This window comes from Prionailurus viverrinus, chromosome A2 (assembly GCF_022837055.1).
Source record: "Prionailurus viverrinus isolate Anna chromosome A2, UM_Priviv_1.0, whole genome shotgun sequence".
In the NCBI taxonomy this organism is placed as follows: Eukaryota; Metazoa; Chordata; class Mammalia; order Carnivora; family Felidae; genus Prionailurus; species Prionailurus viverrinus.
In genome coordinates this window covers 157,852-182,106 of record NC_062562.1, presented here as the reverse complement: position 1 = coordinate 182,106, position 24,255 = coordinate 157,852, and the positions used below count along the sequence as shown (strand labels likewise).

The following is a 24,255-nucleotide window of genomic DNA, read 5'->3' as shown; positions in this document are numbered from 1 at the left end:
GACAAAAAAAAAAAAAATCGGGGAAATGTGGATTTCCCATACTGAAGTTAACGTAATAGAATCTCCTACTTTCTGACTTGAATAAGCTTCAACTCCCCCCCCCCCCCCCCGGGAACTATCCACACAGCACTGTGCTATATGTAATTAATTATTCCAGGGAGATGTCTATTTAGATTTACAATGGGATCAACACGAGAGTGCCATACAGTTTTTCTGCAGGCGCAAATGCTAAGCAAAGGCCCTGTGGACACTTCCCAACACCATGGGTACAGTAGATTATGGGGAGCACAGAGGTTCAGAGGAGACCGCACGTTTCAAATTTTTTTCCGCAATGGAACAAGAAAAAAACGTTTAGAGAAAGCAAGAGCACAAATATATATGTATAATGCCACTGTCAACAGCATAACTTTTCAGAGACGGCTTCCACCCAGGCCGGCTAGCTGAACTTTGACAAAGCGAGCAGGATAGAAAGGTGAAGGAGGTTCCTCGTTTTCTCACCAAAGGGATGACGCAGATTAGCAGCAGCATCGCTCGGCGTCCTGTTTGCCTGTAGGTCGCCAAACACCCAGGATCTGCAAAGCCGAAGAAGCCGCCAAGCCTCCCGGCAAATCTCAAAACCTCTCCGGCCTAGAAGAGGTTCCAGGCACCTCTGGAACCGTCTGGAACACGCGGACAGCCTGGGTGGCTGCTTTCCACGCAGCTGGCCAGGCAGGTGTCCCTTGGGCTAAAAAAAACCTCTGAAACTCACAGCAGACTGAATCTCTCTGGATGTCACCTCCAGCTCTGGCGGTACTGTCCCAGCTGACTTCCAGAAGCTAACCCTGTCGCTCCTGGTTCGGGGCGGAGCAAGGACATGGGGAATACAGAAGAAGAAACACGGGTAAGAGAAGAATCATGTAAAAACAGAAACAGTAGAGGCAACACCTGATGTGCCATCAGCCCCACCAACGCGACCAGGAACGGAAAGACCCCACTGCAAGGACCAGGCCGGCCCCACCCCGCCCCCAAACCAGTGCCCCAGCGGCGATTCCGACCAGACCGGCCACAGACCGTGCGGTGGTGGGGCGGACGGCGCATGCGCGGTTCTTGCCGCCCGCGAGGCCCCGCAGACGACCTTGGGGCCTGCGGTTCCCGCCGCCGCAGGTAAACCTGGCTCCCGCAGAGCCTCGGGGACACCTCCTTGTCCTTGCCTTCGGAGCCTGAGCCCCAGATGGTGAAAAATAATGTTATTCCCCCCCCACCAACATTTGATTTTGAAAATGTGCAAACATCTAGCAAAGTTGGAATAATTACGCCACCTCTCGGTAATCTCTGCACCCAGTGTGGGGCTCAAACTCACGACTCTGAGATCAAAGGTTGCACCCCCAGCCAGCCAGGCACCCCTGAATTTTTTTCCTTTGAAGTAAAATGTACACACAATGACTTTCATAAATCTTAAGTGTACATTTGCTGAGTTTTAAATCGATTTTTAAAATATTTATTTATTTTTGAAAGAAAGAGAGACAGAGCATGAGCAGGGGAGGGGCAGAGAGAGGGAGACCCAGAATCCGAAGCAAGCTCCAGGCTCTGAGTTGTCAGCACAGAGCCCGATGCGGGGCTGGAGCGCACAGGCCGCCGAGATCATGACCTGAGCCCCCCAGGCACCCCCACATTTGCTGAGTTCTAACAAAGGCACACCTCAATGGGAATGGAGCCTCTATTAAAATAGAGAGCCTTCGGTTCACCCTGTGGCGGGCCAAAGAGCAGCCCCCAGACATGTCGTGTCCTAATTCCTAGATATTTACCTCACATGGCAAAAGGGACCTGGCAGACGGGATTATGTTAAGGACCCCGCCATGGGGGTGACCCTGGATTCCCCCAGAGGGCCCAATGACGGGACAAGCGTCCTATAAAAGGGGGTGTTGGAGTCAGAGCTGTGACAGTGGAGGTCACAGTGAGGCAATCGCGAACCCATGGGTAGCGTGGCCTCTGGAAGCTGAAAAAGGCAGGAATAAATTCTCCCTTGGAGCCTCCAGAAGGAGCCAGCCCTGCCCCCATGTTGGAGGTCACTGGGGGGGGGGGGGTGTCACTGGGTGGATGTGATGCTGGCGGACCTGTGAGCTGGATCCCGGCATCTGGAGGCTCCACCCCCCTCCCCTGTCCCGGGAAAGTGGTCCCCCTCGCTTCCTTGCATTGAAGCTGCCCAAGGACACAGCCTGGAGACAGGGAGGTGGTGTTGAGCCGTCTGGATGGTCTGTGCCTGAGCCTCTATATAGGCTTTAAGATTCTGGCAGGTGGGTGCAGAGCACGCTCGTAAGGAAGGTCCCTTGCTCATGAAGCCTGCCGTCTCCAGTCTGGAACACTCTGCCCCCTCCGTCAGTTCCTCCTGGGGCAGCGCGCACAGGCGCCCGTTGGCAAACCAACACCTTCATTTCAGCCCCTGCGACCGCGTCGGGCTCCCCACCTCCAGAAGTGGGTCCTGTGATACCGGGTTGGTCGGAAGGCCTCGCTAGGAAACGCGTGGCGCCCATTGGCCAGGGCTGGTCACGTGCCCCTTCCCTGACCCAATCAGCTGGCGAGGCATTCACAGCCACCGCCACAGCGCCTGCGGTCTTAGATGTTCATTTCCCAGCGGCGGTATTTCAGGGGCTGCGGCCGTTGCCCTCAGGGTCTGTGCATGTATTTGATGTTGGCGGATAAAATGAATATGAAATTACCCAAGTTACAACCAGGATCTTCAGACACTTACCATGGTTCGCCAAATGATAAAAGAAAAAGATAACATTATATTTTGGGGGAGGGGCTAAAAGTTTAGGGAGGCGTTCGAGCAGCGTCTTCAAATGTTTTCTGGAAAGGGTTTTTGCCCGCCACCTGGTCTCTGTGGCAAATACTCCACTTTGCCCCGGAAGCCAGGAAGCGGGCATAGATAACATGCAAATAAATGGGCATGACTGTGTGCCGATAAAACTTTATTTACAGCAGGTGGCCGGCGGCGTCTAGCGCCCAGGCAGGCCACGTCTGCTGAGGACAGTTGCTGCAGAGTATTGTGAGAGCTAAGTTGGAACTAGCAATATGAGCTCACACTCTCCAAAGGTTATCATTTCTACCTGATCACCGAAGTAGCCCTGAAGCAGTTTTCCACCAAAACTAGTGTGCAGTAATTGAATGTCCACAACACCCAAAATGCAGTCACGAGACCCCCTTCCCCCCTCCCCCCCCCAATGTAGTCACACATAACTCTTTTCCACCCCAGGGAACGAGGGATCTCTGGAGAATAGTTTTTGTGTCTGGGGGCAGGGAAGGTGGGCCTGGACTATGTCGTTGCTAGAAGGGAAGGAGGCTTCTCCAAATTCTAAGGGGTGTCGAGGGCCCACAGGGGCCCACGTAGAGGTATCCTTCATAAATAATGATTCCAATCAATTAAAACTACCTGAATCTGAATGCCATGAATCCATAATTATCTTCAAAAGGCAAGAGTAAGGATTTTCATTCCTTATCGCCTCACTAGGACTGTATCCAGGGCTGATTTATTTGGATGAGTCACCATTCAGCATCCTCACAAAAAGCCTGGGAACCTGGTATCCCCTTACCACCTGAGACAGATTCAGGGTGATCCCAATTATACAGAAAGATTCTACTCTTTGTAAAACACAAACCAAAACAAAAGGCAAGGAAAAAAAAAGAGGCCAATAAAGAAATGCACTAAAGTGTTCTCACCGGTATTATTTTTGGATAGTAATGTTCTTTTCTGTGTTTTTCTGGCATTTCCAAGGTCCCTCCTTTATTTTTATTTTATTTTATTTATTTTTAAAGATTTTACTTTTAAGTAGCCTCCACACCAAACACGGGACTCAAACTCACAACCCCGGGATCAATAGTCACACGCTCCGCCAACTGAACCAGCCAGGTGCCCCTCCTTTTTTTTCCCATACATTTTTAGTTATTTTTTTTAACATTTTCTTAATGTTTATTTTTATTTTTGAGAGAGAGAGAGAGAGAGAGGAGACAGAGCATGAGCAGGGGAAGGGCAGAGAGAGGAGACACGGAATCCGAAGCAGGCTCCAGGCTCTGAGCTGTCAGCACAGAGCCTGACGTGGGGCTCGAACCCATGAACCGTGAGATCATGACCTGAGACGAAGTCGGACGCTTAACCGGCTGAGGCGCCCCCATACATGACTTTTAGAATGAAAAACAAATTTGCAGGATTGGGATGCTTTTGCCCATGGTTATAACATTGCATGATTTGGCCTTGGGTAAATTTTTCATCCTAAAAGAGCAGAGGCAGTGAGCTCAAAAGGTGGCATTTTTTTGAATTCCAGTGGGCAAGGCTGCCGATGGGAGCACATTCTGCCGTGGGTTGGAAGGTGTGGGGCTACAGGATGCCAGTGGCCTGGCCTCCCCAGAGGGAGAGGTGGTCTCCAGGGCGAGACCCAGGACTGGCTGTCAATGCAGGGAAGCCCCTGAAGGGCTTGAGGCAAAGGCTCCAAGACACCAGGTTAAGCCTGGAAGAGACTGGGTTCTAAAGAGTAAAGAAGGGTAAGTCGTTGAAGCAGGGGACGGTGCAAATGAACACGTGGGTCCCTTGTTCCAGAATTATCACACATCTCAAGATGGTGACAGCAGAGTATTACATCAAGCATGGGGCCCTGGGTGAGCCCTTGGGCTGCAGGCCAGGAAGGTGACCGGGGTGGGGATCCAGGAACAAGGGCGCATTCAAGGTCTGCTCTGCTTTGGAGGTGAAGAGCTCATGGAGTTCGGGGGCAGAGTCTGGACGCTGAGGGGGGCTGCCTTTCCTGTGGCTCTCCTAGGTGTCACTGGGCCGTGAACCCCCAAGAAAAATCCCTCCGCCATGGGAATGACTAGCCCTGAGACCCGGCGTGGGAGGTGGGGTCTCCCAGTCGCTTATTAGGTGCTGAATTGTCGCGGATGTTACCGAAGTGGGTCTTGAAGCCCTGTGAACAGATGAGGGGCCGCGAGAGGGCCTCGCGCCCACCAGTGGGGCTGCTGGCCCTGACCTCTCTACCCAGCTTTCCGGCCACCTTGACCAGGCTCAGGACCTGGAAGAGGCTTGCCCTGGCTTCTTCATCTTGACCCCTGGTCACTGGTCAGCATCCTTCCCTCCAGGAACCCCTCCCCCAGGCTGAAGCTCTGGGTTTTGACCCCTGCCCCAGGTCGCCCAAGGAGTTCCCGGTGTCCCTCTTCAGGGCACGCGGGCAGTCTGACACTATGGGTGTGGTTAGCAGTTTGGGGGTTCCAGTCCGGTCCGCACTGCCGATCAGCTACCCGGGTTCTTTCTTCCTCCCCTTCCGCCCCCCTCCATCCATCCCCGCTCGCTCCCCCTCGGCCCGCAGCTCCCTCCTTCCTCCTCCTCCCGCCCGTCCCCTCCTCTCCCATCTCCCCGCCTTCGCCTCCCCCTCCCCTCCCCTCCCCTCCCCTCCCCTCCCCTCCCCTCCCCTCCCCTCCCCTCCCCTCCCCCAGGCCTCCTCCACCCGCCCCGCCTTCCTCTCCCCCTCCCCTCCCAGCTCCCTGCTCACCCCTCCCCTTCCCTCCCTCTCCCCTCCGGGCTCCCCGCCCCTCCCCTCCCGTCTCCTCCCCTCCCGGCTCCCGGCTCCCCGCCCTCCCCTCCCCCTCCCCTCCGGACTCCCCGCCCTCCTCCCGCCCGCCCCGCCCCGCGGCCGCCGCACCGACAAGATGGCGGCGGGTGGGAGCGGCGGGCGCGCGTCGTGCCCGCCGGGGGTCGGCCCGGGTGCGGGGGGCGGCCCCGGGCCCAGCGCCAACGCCGCCGCCGCCCCCGGCAACGCGGCCGCCGCCGCTGCCGCCGCCGCCGCCGCCGCCGCCGCCGCCGCCGCCGCCGCCCCGGCCCCCGCCGCCCCCGGGCCGCCCCCCGCTCCGGGACCGGGACCGGGACCCGGGTCGGGGCCGGGCGCGCAGGCCGCGGCGGGCGGGGAACGGGCGGCCGAGGAGCCGGGGGCGGCGGCGCTGCTGCGCGAGCCCGTCTACAACTGGCAGGCCACCAAGCCCACGCTGAAGGAGCGCTTCGCCTTCCTCTTCAACAACGAGGTGCTCTGCGACGTGCACTTCCTGGTGGGCAAGGGGCTCGGCGCGCAGCGCATCCCCGCGCACAGGTGGGCCCCGCCGTCCTCGGGCCCCGGGCCCCGCCGCCCCCCGGGCCCCGCCGCCCCCCGGGCCCCCGCCACCCCCGGCCCCGCCACCCCAGGACCCAACCGCTCCAGGGACCGGCCGTCCTCCGGACCCTCCTGCGCCCTGCCACCCCCAGGTCCCCTGGGACCCGCTTTGCCAGAGCCCCGTGACCCTGCCGGGCCCCCATCTACCCTTCAGCCCTCTGATGCTAGCTACACCCTGGCCCTGGGACCCCCCCACCTCTCCACTCCCAGCAGAGGCTCCTGGCTTTAGGATGCCCGACCCTGCCACCCAGGCCAGGATCTCCAGGCACGGCCACCCAGCCACCCCCACCAGCGCCTGCCACCTCTAGGCCCCTCCGTCCTGCCCCAGTGACCTCCTGCACCTAATGTCCCGTGCTTCCCCTGTGGTGACCCCCAGGCCCCCGCCAGACTCCTGCCTCCTGAACCCACATAAGCCCCTCAGTGACACCCCAGTCCCCCGGCCTCTCTGAAAAAGGGGACATTGTTGACCTGTGCTTCTAGCCAGTCTCCAGGACCCAGCCCCCAGACCCCCGGGCAGGGCGGGGCTGACGGCAGACTCCCAGTCCACTGCCGGTGTCCTGACTCTGCTCCCTGACTCTGCTCCCCAGGGACGGGGGGCTCGCTGATGGGGGAGGGGGGGTGTGTGACATCAGAGGAGGGGGGCGGGGGGCGTTTCTTGCACTCGCCTGGAGTGTTCCCCAGCCTGCTGCGAGGGGTTCTCCCTGCCTTTCTGGCCTGTGGCCTTTATTTAACCTGTGCCTTCGAGATTTTTCTTTCCGGCTTTTTCCTGGTTATTTATGTACAAGTGGATCTAGATTCCTGTCTGCAGAACGTTCCAGGCCTGTGGTTGGGTCCCCAGGACCTCCCGTGGCTCCTCCCTCCCCTGTGTGCGAGCGAGCAGCTCTCTCCAGAGTCGCAGACATGGGCCTCACCCCCACCCAAGCTGGAGTAGGGGCCTGGTCTGTGTGCTGCCCGTGAGCCCCCACCCCCTGCCCCCGCCCCCAGGCGTCCCTGAGGCCCGTCTTGCTCCTACATAACTGGTCAGCCAGGCCTGGTCTCCTTCACCACCTTCGGGGAACAGAATAAGTGAGGCGAGGCCGCACGAGCTCCCACCTGCCTGACCCAAGCCCTTTGGGGACCGGGTCAGGTGGATGTGGCTGGAAACCCCACAGGCAGGTGGGGGGGGCAACCTCAGGGGGAGCCAGGGGCCCCCAGGCACCAGTGACCTTAGCGCCTGTCCTCGGCCTGTCCTCCTGTCCTCGATTGAGCTGAGGCAGTGGGCGTGGGGCCCCCAGAGGCGTGAAGGGTGTGGCCCCGCAGGGGCTCCGGAGAAATGGGAGGGCAGCCAGTGGCCCAGGCCTGGAGCGAGGGGTGTGGTAGGAAATGGCCTTAGGTCAGCTGGGCGTGGTCTCTAGTGAGACTTATTGAGACCCGGAGTCTGGGGGGTGGTGACAGGAATCCTACCTGAGCCGCTGTGCTGAGCAGGGCGAGGGGAGGGGCCGTCTGGAGTCCAGGTGGGCACTCGGGAGCCACAGCAGGGGCAGGGGCACCGTGGGCCTGAGTGACCGCATCTGCTTTGAAGGTGGACCGGCTGGGGGTGGAGGCCGCAGGCGCTTGGCGGGAGGGTAGAAATGGGAGGCAGAGGGTTCGGCTTCCCTTGGGAGGAGGTGCCTCTCCCTGGTGCGGTGGGGGGCCCCAGCTGTGGCCCCCCCAGACCCTGGCTCCAGCATCCTAGAGAAGGGCAGGTGTGGCAGGGATGCACGTGGAGGGCTGATGCACTTGGCAGAGAGCCGGCCAGAGGCCACATGTGGGTCTGGGGTCTTGTGGCTCGCAGGGGTTGAGTGATGCGGGGGGGGGGGGGGGGGCGATGGTGGCCTAGGGGTGCCGTGTGGATGGGGGAGGAGGGGTGGTGCTGAGGAAGGGCTGCAGGGAGCCACCCTGAAAGTGGGGTCTGGGCATGGAGGGTACCTGCCTACATGCTGACCTTTGCCCCCACGCCCGCCCGCCCACTGGGCCTGTGGCTTCTCCCGCCAGCGGCCTGGCTCCCTGGCTCACCTTGCTGGTCCCTGCAGGTGTCAGTTGTCGCCTGGGCCCCGCAGACTCCCTGGCCGTGTGTTTGACGTCCAGAGGGGGTCTGGGTCAGGCCGATGGCATTTGTCCCCATTGTCCTGGCGGTAATGCCCCGCGGTTTGGTCTTCACCGTAGAAGGTTCTGCCTTTGGGTTGTTATTTCCTACACGTTGGTGACGTTTTCCCTGCAGCGACCAGGTGGGTGCTGCCCACGGGTGACCCTGGGCTTCCTGTGCCTCAGTTTCCCCACCGGTGAACTGGGATTGACCGCTCAGATGCCTCCATCCCAGGACCTCTGGGAGGATCGACTCAGTGACCCAAGCAAGTGCTTATGACAGTGGTCCAGGGCGAGCTTCAGTAGAGGCGGGGACGTAATCCGGAGCCTGAAAAACGCGGGGGGCCGCTTGCCACACCGCTCCTGGGGGCTGCACTCGGGACTTGCTTGTAAAGAAGTGAGTGGAAAGCGGACGAGGGTAACCTGACCGTGGAGAAACCCGGCAGACCCCCACCTTAGCCAGGGGTCAAGGTCACCTTCTGAGAGATGTTGAGTGGCTGCGGGGTCCCCTGATAGGATGGGACCAGAAGGGCCCCTCACCTCCAGGTGTAGGTGTGTCCCCGTCCTAGCCTGTGATACCTATGAGCGTGACCTTACGTGGAAAAAGTCTTTGTAGGTATGATCAAGTTAAGGGTCTGGGGATGAGCTCATCCTGGATTCTCGGGGGGGGGGGTGCTCTAAACCCAATGACAAGGGTCTTCCATAAGAGACCCAGAGGAGAAGCCACGTGATGACCACGGGGGGCAGGCACTGGAGGGACGAGGCCAAGGAATGCCTGGAGCCCCCCAGAGCTGGGAGAGGAAGGAAGGACCCTTCCCTGGAGCCCCCCAGAGGAGGAGGTCACACCTTGACCTGGAGGGCTCCGAGCCTCCGGGCCTGGGAGAGGATGAAATCTTGTTTAGATTTGTTGGCGTCTTGTGTGAGCAGGCGTTAGCTTCTCTCCTTCCCTGCTGCACCCCAAGCCCCGGGAGCAGGCCGGGCACACGGGTGCTCGGTGACTGTGGCACCCCGGCCGGCCTGAATCAAGTGTCCGCGTTCTCTTGCTGGGCTGGCTCCGAGGAAACGCTGAGTCTCTTCGGGGTGGGGAAGCTCCTGTGGGAGTTGGGTAGACCCACAAAACCAGCACCTGAGAGGTTGTTTGTGTTCTCTCTCTTAACATTTTATTTATTTTTGAGAAAGAGAGAGAGAGAGACACAGAATCCGAAGCAGGTTCCAGGCTCCGAGCCGTCAGCGCAGAGCCCGACGCGGGGCTCGACCCCACGAACCGTGAGATGGTGACCTGAGCCGAAGTCGGAGGCTCAGCCGACTGAGCCCCCCCCAGCGCCCCTCAGATGTCTTTATTCCTTCAGCCTGGAAAGTACAGCACCGCGGAGAAGCCTGGCGGGTGGAACGGCCCGTCTGGGGTTTCTCATTTCGTGGATCTGTTTGTGTTCTCCGTGTGACAGCACAGCTTCTGGTGACTGTGGCTTTCTGTTCTGAGAACTGCCAAGACCCTTGTTCCCAATTTCCTTCTCTGTCGAGACTTTTTCAGCCGGTCTCACACAGTGTGACCCCTCCAGTACCCATCACCCTCCCGTCCCGCCCTCCCCCTTCCCTCAAACTGTCATTGAAACGTGGTGCTGGCAGGGGACATCCCTTTCCCCGCGGGACGGCCGCTCTAGCACAGCATCAGCAAGCACAGGTAAATGGCCAGACAGCGGACGATCTCTTCAGGCCGCACAGTCTGTCCCACTTCCTGAATCCTGTCTTAGCAGCACGGAAGTGCTGTAGACAATGCGAGTGAATGATCATGGATGCGTTCCAATAAAACTTTATTTGCAAAAGCACGCGGTTGGCCAGTGTGCCGGCCCCCAGGCATCCCGTGGTCCCTATGACCTTTAGAGTCTGTTTGTTAAGTAAGTGCTCAAGGGATTTATTGGGGGGCGGTGGGGGTTGGTCCCCCACCGATACCAGGCTGGGGAGAACGGGCAGGTTAGCACACAGAGTATCTGGGGGCACGGTCTTTCTCGATTTGTTTAGGGCATTTGTGTTCTTAGGATGGCTTTGTAGCTTTCTTCATATAGTTTTCTTGCACATTTATTGCTGATTTTTGCTCCTGTATTTTTTTCCTCTGTTGTGAATAATCTTTAAACAAATTTTTTTAAGTTTATTTATCTTAGAGAGAGACCTACACAGTGAGCAGCGGGGAGGCCGAGAGAGAGGGAGAGAGAATCCCAGGTAGGCTCTGCAACGTCAGCACGGAGCCCGATGCGGGGCTCGAACTCACAAACCGTGAGATCATGACCTGAGGTGAAACCAAGAGTTGGGTGCTCAACCCACTGAGCCACCCAGGCGCCCCGAATTTAAATAGCCCTGTGTGGAGGCCCCTGGGTGGCTCAGTCGGTGAAGCGTCCCACTTTGGCTTGGGTCATGATCTCACGGTTTGTGGGTTCAGGCCCCGCATCGGGCTCTGTGCTGACGGCTCAGAGCCTGGACCCTGCTTCGGATTCTGTGTCTCCCTCTCCCTCTGCCCCTCCCCAACTTGTGTGCGCCCGTGCGTGCTCTCTCTCCCTTTCTCCATCTCTCTCAAAAATCAGTAAAATGTAAAAAAGAAAAAAAATTTAAATAGCCCTGCGTGGCCAGGAGCAACCACATTGGGCAGTGCAGTCCTAGAATTTTCAAATCCGAAAACCATGTCGTGGGCAGATTATTTCTCTCCGTCCCTCCTGTTTGTGCCGCTTAATGCTTTTCTTAGTGCATTTCTGGCCACGGGGCATTGCCCCCTGACGGGGGTGGAAGCAAGCCACCTTTGCGCTCCGTGGGACAGCTTCGCTGAAGTTCCTCTCTGTTCCCTGCCTGCTGAGAGGTGTCCTGAGGTGTGGGTGCGGGGTGTTACTGGAGTCTGGTCTGTTTGACCCGACGGCTGTCTGTGCAGTTGTGCAAGCCTTGTGCCCTGGCGGCCGCCACCCCCGAGGTCCCCCCGCCCCCACCCGGAACGCCAGGCCTCCCCCTACTTAGCCCGCGGTCTGTATCATCTACGGTATCCTTCGTTATTGCGTGTGAGCGGCCCCTGCACGCTCGAGCCCGTGTTGTTCAAGGTCAGCTACAGCTCTCTTCTTTTTATTGGCAAGTAATTCACGCGATTGCTGAATTCAGTGGTACGAACGGACCTCCGTCTGTCCCTTTGCCAGCCGGTGGGTGTATGCGCGCTGTCTGGTTTTTTCACTGTCACGAATCACGCTGTGTGAACGCTGGTGTGCAAATCTGGTCCTGTGGTCTTGGGTCAGCACCTCGGAGCGGACTGTTGGGATTCTAGGGTAACTCAGGTGACATTTTCAGAAAGTGCCAGACTGTTTTCCGGCGCGGCCGCGGCATCTGCGCCCAGCCGTGCTCGGGGGTGTCTCCGTTTTCTGGGAGAGTCTGCCTGTGGTCCCTGTCACTTCTGGCGTGATTGGGAGGGGTCCCCCGTGAAGCCGTCTGGGGACAGGCTTTGCCGTGGGGTGAGATCGTGTTCCTTAGGTCCCTGAACGATGTTCCCACCCTTGCTCCTGATTTCGGTACCTCGCGGCCCTCCCGTTTCCAGTGGTTTCTCTGCACCCCCTGCCATCATCCCCATGCCCGATTTCACGAGGTCCTGTTCCCACCTTGGCTGTTCCCTTCTCTCCGTGGGTTTGGTTTACTCTCCAAATGGACTCCTGATGCGGAAGCTCGCCTCGCGGATTCCTGGGCCCTTAATAGATGCGCGACGTGTCCTTGGAGCTGCGACCCTCAGGTCGGCCTGTCGCACTGTGGTCTCCTTTGCGGCCAAGATCTTTCCTCGCTTCCTCGTGTTCCTTCTCGGACCCGTGGCTGCTCCCCAGTGGGTTCATTTGCAAGCATTTGGGGATCTCTCAGACTTCCTCTGGTTGCGGCTTGGTAATCGAACTCGGCTGTGTTTGGAGACCACGCTCTGGCTGACGCCGGCGCTGCCCGGCGCACCTGTTGGCCCCGAAGGACATCCCACGTGTGCAGGCAGGGTCCCCGGAAGGTCGGTTGCGTCCTGCTGGCGGCCGGGGGCGGCCGGGCTCCGGGGCCTGGGCTGTGTGCGGACGTCTGGTCTGCCCGCCGCTCTGCCTGCATCCGGAACGTTCCGGAAGCTCCAGCGTGGTTGTCCAGTGGCCTTGTTCTCCCGGTGGCACTCAGCTTCTGCGTCATGTATTTAGGGACTCTGGTGCCAGGCGCGTGTGTGGATATAGAGCAGTGATGTGCGCCCTCCCCGGTGGCCGTGAGCGCTGTCCCCGCGGGACGCCGTGGGGCTGGGCAGACCCCCTGTGTCTCCTCCGCTTTGCCCGCTGGCTGCCGGGCGGAGGGCTGAGGATCCGCCCCGGAAACGGTGGCTACTCCGTGTCTGCCGTGTGGCCGTTTTCTGCGCTTCATTGGCTGGAGTCCTGATGGGTGGGGGGGCTGGCACCCGCTCACTCGGTTCAGTCCCCACGGACCCCCAGCCGTTGCTCTGTCCCCAGCTCGGCCGCGAGCTCGCCGGGTGGGCGCCGCGTCCGCGTTTCCCCAGCACGTTGGGAGCAGCCCTTTCCTTCCGGCCCCGCAAGATACTCTGAGCCCGTCGGGTCCCGTCGGGTCCCCCCCACCCCCACCCCGGCCCCGGAATCCGCCGTTTCTCCAAGGAGCCTGGACCCTCTGTGGCTGTGGGATTTGGACGCCAAGCTCCGGGCCCTGGGTGTCCCCTCGCTGCTGAGCCGTCCTCGACCGGAGCCCCGTGTTCGTTTCCGTGGCTCGATGCCCACCTCAGCATCTCAGACTCCTTGCCCGCTGGCGGGGACACCCGGGCGCGTGAGGTCCGTGCCCGTCCACCCCGCGTCAGGTGGCTGGGCCCTGACGCGCCGGGTACAGTCAGCAGCCTCTTCTGTGTTTGGATCCGTTTTCCAGCAGGAGATTGAGGTGCTTCTGGGAAGGCACCTTATCTAGGGACCGTGTGCGGGAGGACAGCGGGGCCTGGGGACCTGCCGCGGTGGCGTGAGAGCCCAGGGCCTCCGAAGACATGGGTGAGGCTGGCCACGGCAGGGACAGGAGCCGCCCCGTGCGGCCGGAACCTACAGCTTGGGGGGCGCGAGAGCCACACGGGGTCTCCTGCCCCAGCTCCGGGGCTAGGCGTCCGAGGTCACGGTGTCAGCAGGGCTGCGCTCCCTCCGGAGGCCCTGGAGGGCCCCCCCTGCCTCCTCCAGCTCCTGGGGTCCAGGCGTCCCCTCCAGTCTCTGCCTCTGTCCTCACGTGTCCTTTCCCCGTGTCCGTGTCCAAATTCCCCTCTTGCAGAGACACCAGCATGGGGTTAGGGCCACCCTCCATGCCCTCGCCCGAACCAGTCACATTCTACAAGGACTGTTCCCAAGCGAGGTCCCGTTCTGCCTTTCCGGGCGGATGGGATTTTGGGGGGACGCTGTTCGCCCCACTGCACTCGGGTTCCCGTCCATCTCGGGTCTGGTCCTCGGATGGGATCCAGCCGCCGTGCCGCACTGTGGCCCAAACAAGGGCCGGAGACGCCGAGGGAGGGGGAGGGAGGGGCCGGGGGAAGGGGTGCTCTGCCCATTAAGGGTGGGGGGCTGCTCAGCTTGGGGCAGGCAGAGGCTGGGGAGCAGGACGTGGGGGCTGGCTGCGCCCCGCCTGCAGATGCGTGCCGACCCGGAGGGCTCTGAGCCAGGGTGGCCGCTCGGAGCCCTGTGTTTGTCCCCACGTGGACCCGGGAGTGGGTGGGTGTCCCGGGGACGGTGCCTGGGCCACGTGGGGTGGGCCCCAGAGGCTGTGCGTGGACAGCACAAAGCACAGGGCGGGCGGCGCCTCCTGAGCTCGGCCACCGCGGAGGCCCCCCACGTCGTGGTCCAGCTGGAGGGTCCCCGGCTGGCTTGGGAGGCCCCAGGTGGCCACACCACATGCGACAGAGCCCGCAGGCCTCCTCGCGGCCACCGCCTCCCGAGGCTGCCCCGGGGACTCGGCCCCGCTCAGGTGCCCCTGCCAAGCCTTCCCTGACCCTCGCTCCTGTCGCGGCCTTGGGTTCTTCCTGCCCCACAGTCAGGCTGTCCCTGCACTTACTGTGTCTGCCCCACTGCAGGATGGCCGGGACCCTCGTGCCCACGACCTGAGCGCGGGATGTGCGTGCAGAGCGGGGGGGTGGACGGACGCGCAGACGGGGCTGTGGGGGCATGAGGCCATCCTGCCGTGGGGCCGGTCACCTCACTCGTCCCGCCCAGTGTTACCACTGAACCTTCTGAGCAGCCTTGCTCCAGAGTGCGGCCTTCTAGAGCCATCTGCCAGCAGGACCTGCTGGGCCGGGGTCTGCCGGGGTGCTAGCCGGGGTCGCTCCCGCAGCATCTCCTATGGGGACCGCCGCCCCCCCCCCCCCCCGCCACTCCCCGCCGACAGCCCCCGGGGTCAGTGACGGGAGCAGTCAAGGCCACGTGGAGGGTAACCTCGGTCTTCTCTGACACGCCAGGTTCGTGCTGGCCGTGGGCAGTGCTGTCTTCGACGCCATGTTCAACGGGGGGATGGCCACCACGTCCACCGAGATCGAGCTGCCCGACGTGGAGCCCGCCGCCTTCCTGGCCCTGCTCAAGTAAGACTTTCTAGATCTTTCACACTGTGGGGTGGGACGGACCAGGCTGACGTTCTAGAAGGTACACAGAGTTCAGGAAGAAGGTACAGAGACCCCCAGGGACAGCACCTCCGGAGCCCCTGAGGCTCTCCAGAACTGCCTCTGAAGTGAGGGGTGGGCTCTAGGGGCCCCCACCCCATTTGCACTTTCGCAGATTTCTCATTGAGATGTGATTCGCACACCGTACGAGTCACCCGTTTACAGCGTGCCGTTGGGCGCTTTGCGGGCGTTCGCGGGGGTCGTGTGCCCCTCACCACTGCCTCATTCTACCCCTCATCGCCCCAAAGAGCAGCCCCGTCCCCATCGGCCGTCACCCCCTCGCCCGGCCCCCACGAGCCGCCTTCCCGTCCGTGGATGGGTCCGTTCTGGACGTTTCACACCCGCGGACTCACACCCCGCGTGGCCTCTCGTGTCGGGTTCCCTCCCTGAGCGTCGCGTGTTGAGGCCCGGCCACGTTGCCGTGCGCATGAGTCCCCGTTTTCGTCCTTTGGAGTCGACACGAGTTTTGGAGGAAGTAAGACGTTGCAAGAATGTTAAATGCCACCTCTAGCTTTTCCTTTTTTGAGCCTCAGAATTTCTCCTCAAGTACTTTAAATAAACGCGGTGGATGCCCAGGGTGGGGGCCGCAGGCAGCCGGCAGCCAGAGGCCACAGGTGAGGCCTGGCCGCTGGCTCTCCCGAGCTTCCAGACTGTCCTCCTTGCTCAGCCGAGCACAGTTCTCTTGCTTCCAGAAGCGCTGGGTGTGAATCACGGTGGGTAACTTTAAAGATTACCCCGAACAGTTAAAACATCTCTGTAAAAGCAGTTTATTTTTTCTCTATTATAATGATAAAGACGGCACAGGTTCACAAGAGAGAGAGGAAGGGAGGGAGGGAAAAGGGAAAAAAAGAAGGTTCCAGAAGAGCATAAAGGACAGAACAGACCTGCCTCCCATCTGCCGTGTCCGAGGCCATGTGCTTCCTGGCTGTGCCCCCCAGCTGGTGTCCCTGCACCCCCCTGCCCCCTGGGGAGAATTTTGTTCCGGTTGGTTCCGTCTGTGGATGCCCCTTAGTCCTTGACGCTGACGTGGTCGGTCCTGTGCGCTGCCCCCAGCGTCTTCCCGGTGACAGGGAGCGCTTTTGGGAACAATCTCATGGCTGCGTCTCTATGTAGCTTCTCAGACCGCTAAGGCCAGGGGCGGCCGACTGCCCGTTTGGGGCCAGACGGGCTCGGTCACCACCGCTCACACTGCCGCGGTTCCCAGAAAAGCAGACACGGCCTATTCGTGAGCTATGGGTGGGGGCTGTGTGCCGATAGAACTTTATTGACAAAAACAGGTGACAAAACCATAAGCTATCGCTTCGTACCCACCAGGGCACCTAGTATTAAAAAAACCAAAAGCCAGAAAAGCCAAAGGAAAGTAACAACAATTAGGAAGTGAAGACATCGGGGCCCTCGTGGCCTCCGCGGAAAGTCTGGAGGCCCCTCAAAAGGCGTAAACGTAGAGTCACCCTGTGACCCGGCTGTTCCACTCCCGGATGTCTGTGCGGGTAACCGGAAGCCGGGGCGCAGACGGACGCTTGCCCCCCGGTTTCACAGCGGCAGCGTCCGTGAAAGGTGGACACACTGTCTGCTGGCATGTAACAGACAAACACGGGGTGTCCATTCACCCCCGGAGAATGACCCAGCCTCGGGGAGGAAGGACGTCCCGCCACCTGCCGCCGCGTGGACGGGCCCGGAGGTCGCTGTGCGCGGTGACCGGAGCCGGACGCAGAAGGACGCGTCCCGCGCGACCCCACTCACAGGGGGTCCCCGGAGGTGTCCCGTCCACAGGGACAGAGAGCGGACGGTGGGAGCCAGGAGTGGGGAGTCCGTGCTTCGTGGGGACAGGATCTCAGTCCGGGGAGATGAAAGGTTCTGGGGGTGGATGGCGGGGGCGGGTGCAGGACAGTGAGTGCGCCCGATGCTGAAGTGTATGCGTAAAAATGCTTATGATGGTTTAAAGTATTTTTTTAAGTTTATTTAATCTCTACACCCCATGTGGGGCTCGAACTCACGACCCCAAGGTCAAGATTTGCGTGTTCTTCTGACTGAGCCAGCCAGGCGCCCCTGTGTTGTATTTTATTGTAACGAATAGAAGAAAAGTGATAGCCATGAGAAGGCACGCACACACACACACACACACACACACACACACACACCCACCCACCCCAGCAGGGGACAGGTTTAGATTGAAGTCTGGTGACATGCGGGTTCCGGCTACAATCTCCCTGCTCTGTCTCTCCCGCCGTCCCCCCCCCCCCCCCCCCCCCCCCCCCCCGGACTTGAGTCAGTTTTGCTGGGCTGCCCCCAAGAGGGTGGACACTGTCATAACTGGTGTGTGAAAGGCTCAGCCGTCTCCTGGCAACGATCCTGGCTGTCCACCCCCACCCCCACCCCTGCACCGCTGACTTCCGCGTTGGGTCCCGGGTCCTGTGGGGGTTCCGGCAGCATCCCCGGTCTCCTCAGGTCCAGGGTCTCCCGGACCCCACAGGATCGTAGCTGTTGCTATGTGGAGCTGCGTTTGGCTTCCGGCACATTCTGCGGGGGGGGGCAGGCACACCCTTCCAGGTGTTTGCCCTTGTGGCTGCATCCTGAACCCCCTGCCAGCTCTGCACGAGGGTCCTGGTACCTCCACTGCCTCGTTGTTTTTCAGCTGAGCCCAAGTTCACATCGCGGGAGGGGCGGTCATCTTGTCGAGTGTCTGATTCAGGCGGCGTTTCTGGTCCTCTGCTCGCCCAGAACTCGCTGAGCTCTGCAGCCAGGCCTGCCGTCCAGGCCCGGAGGTGTGGCAGGCTCTCCCCAGGGCAGATCCCATGCAGGTGCCTCTGGGGGAGTCTTGGTGGCCCTGGTGCCCCCGCATCGGGGTGTCACCGGGAAGGAAGCCGGTCGCTGCACGGCCCCGCGTTCTGGTGTCCGAGTGCGGGTGGCTTAGCCTCTGGCTGGTTTCGAGGCAGATGGTCTTTGCCGGGTCACGTCGGTAGGCTACAGCGCGAAAGACACCGGCTCTGGAAGGTTCCTCGGGGCCGGGCTGGTGGGGCGGGGTCTGAGCGAGCGAGCGGTCTGGGCCGGGCTGGTGGGCGGGGTCTGAGCGAGCGAGCCGTCGGGGCCGGGCTGGTGGGCGGGGCCTGAGCGAGCGAGCCGTCGGGGCCGGGCTGGTGGGCGGGGTCTGAGCGAGCGAGCCGTCTGTCTTGCAGGTTTCTCTACTCGGATGAGGTTCAGATCGGGCCCGAGACAGTCATGACCACGCTGTACACCGCCAAGAAGTACGCGGTGCCGGCGCTTGAGGCCCACTGCGTGGAGTTCCTGAAGAAGAACCTGCGGGCGGACAACGCGTTCATGTTGCTGACGCAGGTGCGCGGGGGCGGGGCCGGGCCCCGGGGGCGGCCGGGGAGCGCTGGGGAGGGCAGTGCGACCCGGCGGGGTGTTCGTGCTCCAGGGAGGGTGCGGGTGCGCCGGGGCCGGGCAGAGGCGTGGGGGGGGGGGAACCAGGTGAGGATGAAGGGGTGGGGAGATGGGGAGGACGCGGGGGCGGGGCCAGGCCGAGGGCGCGCGAGGCTACAGGCGCGGCCGCGCCGCCCACAGAGGGCGCAGGTGTGCTGCGGGGAGGGCAGGTGAGGGCGCTGGGACCTGGTGAGGACGCGGGTGGGAGGACGCTGGGACGCGGCGGAGACTAAGGTGCGCGAGGTGGGGGAGGCGGCGGAGACGAGGGTTTGGGGGGGCGCCGGGGGGCGGGCGAGAACGCGGGTGGGCTGGGCGAAGGCGCAGGGTTGGGGGCCCGGGGAGGAGGTGCCCGCGGACTTGGGTTGAGGAGGAAGGTGTGGGGGAGGGGAAGGGCCAGGCGCGAGCACACAGGTGCGGATAGTTTGCGGGGGGGGGGGGGGGGGGCAAGGGCGAGGACCTGAGATGGGGATGGATCCCTGAATTTTTGGTGTCCCTTAAATTTTGCTCCCCCTCCCCCCATCCTGACCTGGTGCCCTCGCAGGCCCTACACGGGCGGGCACCTGGCACTTGTTGACTGAAGATTTTCCGCCTGCGTTTTTCCCTTTTCCAGGGGGCTGGGCGTGGCCAGGTGGGGCTGGTCAGGCCCAGAGCGGCTGCGCAGGGGTTCTCCCTGGGGGTCCCGGACCCCTCACTGAGTTGCCCTGACAGGCTGGAGCTGGGCCCGCGGGGCTCAGAGCTGCGGCCACGCCGGCCCCAGGCTGTAGGGGTCGTGCTGGGTGGAAGGGGCCGGAATCTTCTGGGCTCCTGGTTCCCCCACCCTTCGGGCAGGTTCCCGATGGCGCGGTCTCCGGTGCTGGGAAGTGCGCAGGCCGTTCAGGGCCCCTCCCCACCCCCACCCCCAGGGGCGTGTCCTGTCCACCCACCTCGAGACACTGGGAGACTGCGACGGGGTCAGAGCGGCAGCGGGGTGGGGGGGGGGGCGTGCCTCCCACGGCGGCTGACGCGCTCCCTCTTTGCAGGCACGACTCTTCGACGAGCCGCAGCTGGCCAGCCTGTGCCTGGAGAACATCGACAAGAACACGGCCGACGCCATCACCGCTGAGGGCTTCACGGACATCGACCTGGGTGAGGCGCGCCGGCGTGGGTAGGGGGGCGGGGCGGGGGGGGGGGCGAGCGCGGCCGCGAGGGGGAGGGGCATCCGCGCTGAGCCGGCCCCTCCCACAGACACGCTGGTGGCCGTGCTGGAGCGGGACACGCTGGGCATCCGGGAGGTGCGCCTGTTCAACGCGGTCGTGCGCTGGGCCGAGGCGGAGTGCCAGCGGCAGCAGCTGCAGGTGACGCCCGAGAACAAGCGCAAGGTGCTGGGCAAGGCGCTCGCGCTCATCCGCTTCCCGCTCATGACCATCGAGGAGTTCGCTGCAGGTAACTGTCAGGGGGCGGGGGCCGCTCGGCGGGAGCCTGACCCCCGGGGACCCCAGGTGTGACCCGCCCCGAGAGCTGGACGGCGAGGGTCCACGTGTGAGGACGGAAGGCCCCGCGGATGCCGCCAGATCGGCGCCTGGGTTCCCTTCCTTCTGCGTCGCGTGTCTGCGTTTGCGCGCTGGTCCCCCCGGGGCTGGGGCCGGCGTCCCAGGGACCAGGCTCTGGCATCAGCATCCTTGACAAGCCTGTGGGGGGTGGGGTGGGGGGCTCGGCCCCGAGTGGATGCGGGGGCAGCCGGCCGTGCCTCCTGTCCCTTGTGGATGCGGCTCCCGCAGCGGTGCGTGACCTAGAGCCAGCCCTCCCCTGCGGGGCTGGAGGGTCCTGGGTGAGGCCACGTCACCGCCGGTGGCCTGGCCGGTGCATCCCCGTCCCCGGTTAGGGCTGTCTGGGACCGTGTAGCATGAGTTTCTTGTCTGTGCCCCCTGGGACAGATTTACCCCCAAGATTAGCTCTCTTTGATCTGAAATGTGGATGTGACAGGGTCCCCTGCGGCACGTCTGTTCGTCCATAGTGTTGTCAGTGCTGGGGTGAGGCTCTGTGTTCCGGGATCGCTTGCTCATCACTTAGTGCCTCCCGTGTGCCAGGCTCTGGCAGTAGGTGGTGACTGTGGTGGCCTGGCCACTTCCGACCGGGGCTGGGTCGTTCTCCAGGATGGATGGGGGGCTGTCACTGGGGCCAGGAGCACCCCGGTCATGAGGGTCCCAGATGTTACCTGGACGTGGCTCAGGGGGCCAGGCTCCAGGCTGCACCGTCCCATCCTAAGACCCCTCCCTGTGTGAACCTAGCTGGACCCCTCCCCCGCCACCAGACTGGTGCCCCCAGCACTCTCCTGGAGGCCCCCCGGCCCACCTGGCAGCCAAACCCAGTGGGGTCCCAGGCCCCTGTGACCCGGCCCACCCCCTCACCCTGGGAGGGGAGTGTTTGCTGCTTCCTGCCACCACCCCGTGCGGGCCCCCTCCTGTGTCCACCTCGCCCCCGCCCCCCCCCGGACCGTGTGGGTCCCCCAGGCTGAGGTAGCCCAGTCCTGGCCCCTTCTCTGCCGAAATCGCGGGGAAGGACACTGTGTGTGTCCTCTTGGATTGAGCCGGGCTTTCCTGTTCCATTCCTCCGTGATGGGTGTTCCTTGTCATTCAGCATGTTTTAGAGAAGTGTCCTGCTTCTCAGGTACCCCTAAATACGAGAGACCTAGAGGGAAGTCTGAAAAAACCCTCCGAAGACCGCCCCCCACCCCCCCCCAGCTAAGTGTGCCCCAGCCGCGGCCTCCTGTAGCTCCTTCTGCGTTTTCTGTGCAGAGATTAAAAAGCCCTGGTTACCGTTCTGTCTCCCCGTTGTATCCTCCTTATTCACATAGAGGCCCCGGGCCAGGGCACAGGAGTGGGGGGCCGAGCAGCACTGGGGCAGCCTGCAGAAACCGGCTCAGAGCTGAAGGATTCTCGTGAGCCTGCGGGAGGGGGGGGGGTCGAGGGGAGTCCCCCACGCCGCCTGTCCTCCTCTGCTTCCACCTCCTGGAGCCCCTCCGGCTCGGGCCTGTCCGGGGAGTCACGCCCTGGCAGCGGGCGGCCCCACGTGCGCAGGGCAGGGGTGGCCGCGCGCTCGGTGGGCAACCTGGGCGGCGGGGTTGCTGAGTGAGGCCATGAACCGGACTCCCCTCCCCCCCTCCCCCATGCAGGGAGGGGGCCGTCCTGCCCCAGGGCTGCCCCCCCCCCTCCCCCGGCATCTTCACTCTGGTGCCCTTGGAGGCTCACAGCCACCCACCCCGCCCGCCCTCCCCAGCCACCGGGCGGGCCCCCACCGCAGCCCAACCTCCGCCCTCTGTGCCCGCAGGGCCCGCGCAGTCGGGCATCCTCGTGGACCGCGAGGCGGTCAGCCTCTTCCTGCACTTCACCGTCAACCCCAAGCCGCGCGTCGACTTCATCGACAGGCCTCGCTGCTGCCTCCGCGGGAAGGAGTGCAGCATCAACCGCTTCCAGCAGGTGGAGAGCCGCTGGGGCTACAGCGGCACGAGCGACCGCATCAGGTGGGCCAGGCGCGGCCGGGTCCCCGCGGCACCGGGTGGGCCGCCGCCCGCTGCGGCTGCTCTCGCGGGACCGGCCAAGGCGGCCGGCCCGGCGGCGGCTCAGCATCCCCTGTGTCCGCGGCTCAGGTTCTCGGTCAACAAGCGCATCTTCGTGGTTGGCTTCGGGCTGTACGGCTCCATCCACGGGCCCACCGATTACCAAGTGAACATCCAGGTGCCCGCCCCGCCCCCGTCGCCTCCGCTCGCGTCCCAGGCCGGACTCCTCGCGTGGCCCCCGTCGGCCTCTGAGGGGCCCCGCAGGGGTGGGGGTGGGGGGCCCTGGTGAGCAGCGCCGGCTCCTGCTCCCCCCCCTCCGCCCCCGCAGATCATCCACACGGACAGCAACACCGTCCTGGGCCAGAACGACACGGGTTTTAGCTGTGATGGCTCCGCCAGCACTTTCCGGGTCATGTTCAAGGAGCCGGTGGAAATGCTGCCCAACGTCAACTACACAGCCTGCGCCACGCTCAAGGTGAGCCCTGGGCCTGTCCGGGATCAGCCTCTAGTGGGTACAGCTATAGGGTGCCTATGCGGTGTGTCGCTGTAGGGGCGTCTGCCGCGCTGGCCCCCCCCCCGCCCCCCACAGCACAGACACCCTGGGGAGGGGCTCTGCCGCTCCCCATCCCCCCTGGCCCCCCCTCACAGCACAGACACCCTGGGGAGGGGCTCTGCCGCTCCCCATCCCCCCCCCGACACCCCCCACAGCACAGACACCCTGGGGAGGGGCTCTGCCGCTCCCCATCCCCCCCCTGGCCCCCCCTCACAGCACAGACACCCTGGGGAGGGGCTCTGCCGCTCCCCATCCCCCCCGACACCCCCCACAGCACAGACACCCTGGGGAGGGGCTCTGCCGCCCCCCATCCCCCCCGACACCCCCCACAGCACAGACACCCTGGGGAGGGGCTCTGCTGTCCACCATCCCCCCCCGGCCCCCCCTCACAGCACAGACACCCTGGGGAAGGGCTCTGCCGCTCCCCATCCCCCCCGACACCCCCCACAGCACAGACACCCTGGGGAGGGGCTCTGCCGCTCCCCATCCCCCCCTGGCCCCCCCTCACAGCACAGACACCCTGGGGAGGGGCTCTGCCGCTCCCCATCCCCCCCTGGCCCCCCCTCACAGCACAGACACCCTGGGGAGGGGCTCTGCCGCCTCCCGACCCCCCCGGCCCCCCCCTCACAGCACAGACACCCTGGGGAGGGGCTCTGCCGTCCCCCATCCCCCCGACACCCCCCACAGCACAGACACCCTGGGGAGGGGCTCTGCCGCCCCCCATCCCCCCCGACCCCCCCCCCCCCCCCCACAGCACAGACACCCTGGGGAGGGGCTCTGCCGCCCCCCACCCCTCCCCACCCTGGGCCCTGGGTGCCTGACCGCAGGGACTGCTCCCACCCAGGGCCCAGACTCCCACTATGGCACCAAGGGCCTGCGCAAGGTGACGCACGAGTCGCCCACGACGGGGGCCAAGACGTGCTTCACCTTCTGCTACGCGGCGGGGAACAACAACGGCACGTCCGTGGAGGACGGCCAGATCCCCGAGGTCATCTTCTACACCTAGGCCGCCGGTCCCCGAAGCCACCTGATGCAAGTAGGCCGCCCCCACCCCGTACCGCGCGCCCTGCCACGTGTCTGGGCGTCAGGAGAGGGTCTTCACTCCCTGCTCGGGGGAGCCGGGCAGGGGCTGTGACGCGGTCCTTCAGGACGTGGGGGGGCGGGCAGGGCTGGCCCGGACCCGCCCTGAGCCAAGTGTCCCCCCGGGGCCTTGGACGTGGGGGGGTCCCACACGCCGTCCCTGCAGCTCAGGGCCACCTGACCAACCGCCTGACCACAGGATTCAAATAGGATTCCGTCTCATGTTTGTTCTAACCGCACGTAGCAATGCATCTTGGGTCCCCATTTCTCTGGTAGGAGGCGGCGTGTGGCGTCCTGGTCTGTTCACTGGGGATGCTTGGGCCGCCCTGACCCTGGCCCCCAGCACGCTGGCCCAGCCCCCCTCGAGGTCCCACAGGCTGGCTTTCTGCCAGGCCCTGGCCCGCCCAGAGAAGGGCCCCTGCAGCTGCGGGCACGAACTCCCGACCTGATCTGCCCAGAGGGGCAGATGGTGCGGGGCCTGCCTTGGTGGCCGCGACCCCGGCTGGCCCCGCCCCCTGTACATACCGAAGCCCCGCCCCACCCGGCCTCTGAGTGAGCTCTAGGTCCAGAGGTGCTGGAGGGCGGAGCCCCTCCCCTAAGTCCCTGGTCCTTCCCCCACCGCGTTTTCACCCCAGTGATCCCTTCCGGAAACTGTCCTCCCCTCCCCGAGCCATGAAAGGTGTGCCCTCCTCACACCAGACCCCCAAATGATTTTTTTAAATAAAGGAAAGAAACGAAA

At 63.2% G+C, this 24,255-nt stretch overlaps 1 protein-coding gene across 2 annotated transcripts; it reads left to right on the top strand.

Annotated features, from left to right (window-relative positions):
- Positions 1 to 5,661: 5,661 nt before the first annotated feature.
- BTBD2 (BTB domain containing 2) lies at positions 5,662 to 24,255 on the top strand. Of its 2 annotated transcripts, XM_047849337.1 has the most exons (10): positions 5,671 to 6,104; positions 14,728 to 14,847; positions 18,102 to 18,258; positions 19,368 to 19,473; positions 19,573 to 19,770; positions 21,655 to 21,847; positions 21,974 to 22,061; positions 22,212 to 22,358; positions 23,281 to 23,472; positions 23,793 to 24,255. In XM_047849337.1, the coding sequence occupies exons 1-9, from the start codon at positions 5,671 to 5,673 to the stop codon at positions 23,440 to 23,442; spliced, it is 1,605 nt and encodes a 534-aa protein (XP_047705293.1). In that variant the 3' UTR covers positions 23,443 to 23,472; positions 23,793 to 24,255. The 2 variants fall into 2 exon arrangements, with proteins under 2 accessions (XP_047705294.1, XP_047705293.1); XM_047849338.1 differs by having other exon boundaries at positions 5,662 to 6,104; positions 23,281 to 24,255.

Excerpts from the sequence above, each read along its gene's own strand:
- BTBD2 (XM_047849338.1), top strand. The coding sequence starts at position 5,671 with ATGGCGGCGGGTGGGAGCGGCGGGCGCGCGTCGTGCCCGCCGGGGGTC. Across the intron at positions 19,771-21,654 it reads CATCGAGGAGTTCGCTGCAG|GGCCCGCGCAGTCGGGCATC; the intron begins GTAACTGTCAGG and ends CTGTGCCCGCAG. Across the intron at positions 22,359-23,280 it reads CAGCCTGCGCCACGCTCAAG|GGCCCAGACTCCCACTATGG; the intron begins GTGAGCCCTGGG and ends GCTCCCACCCAG.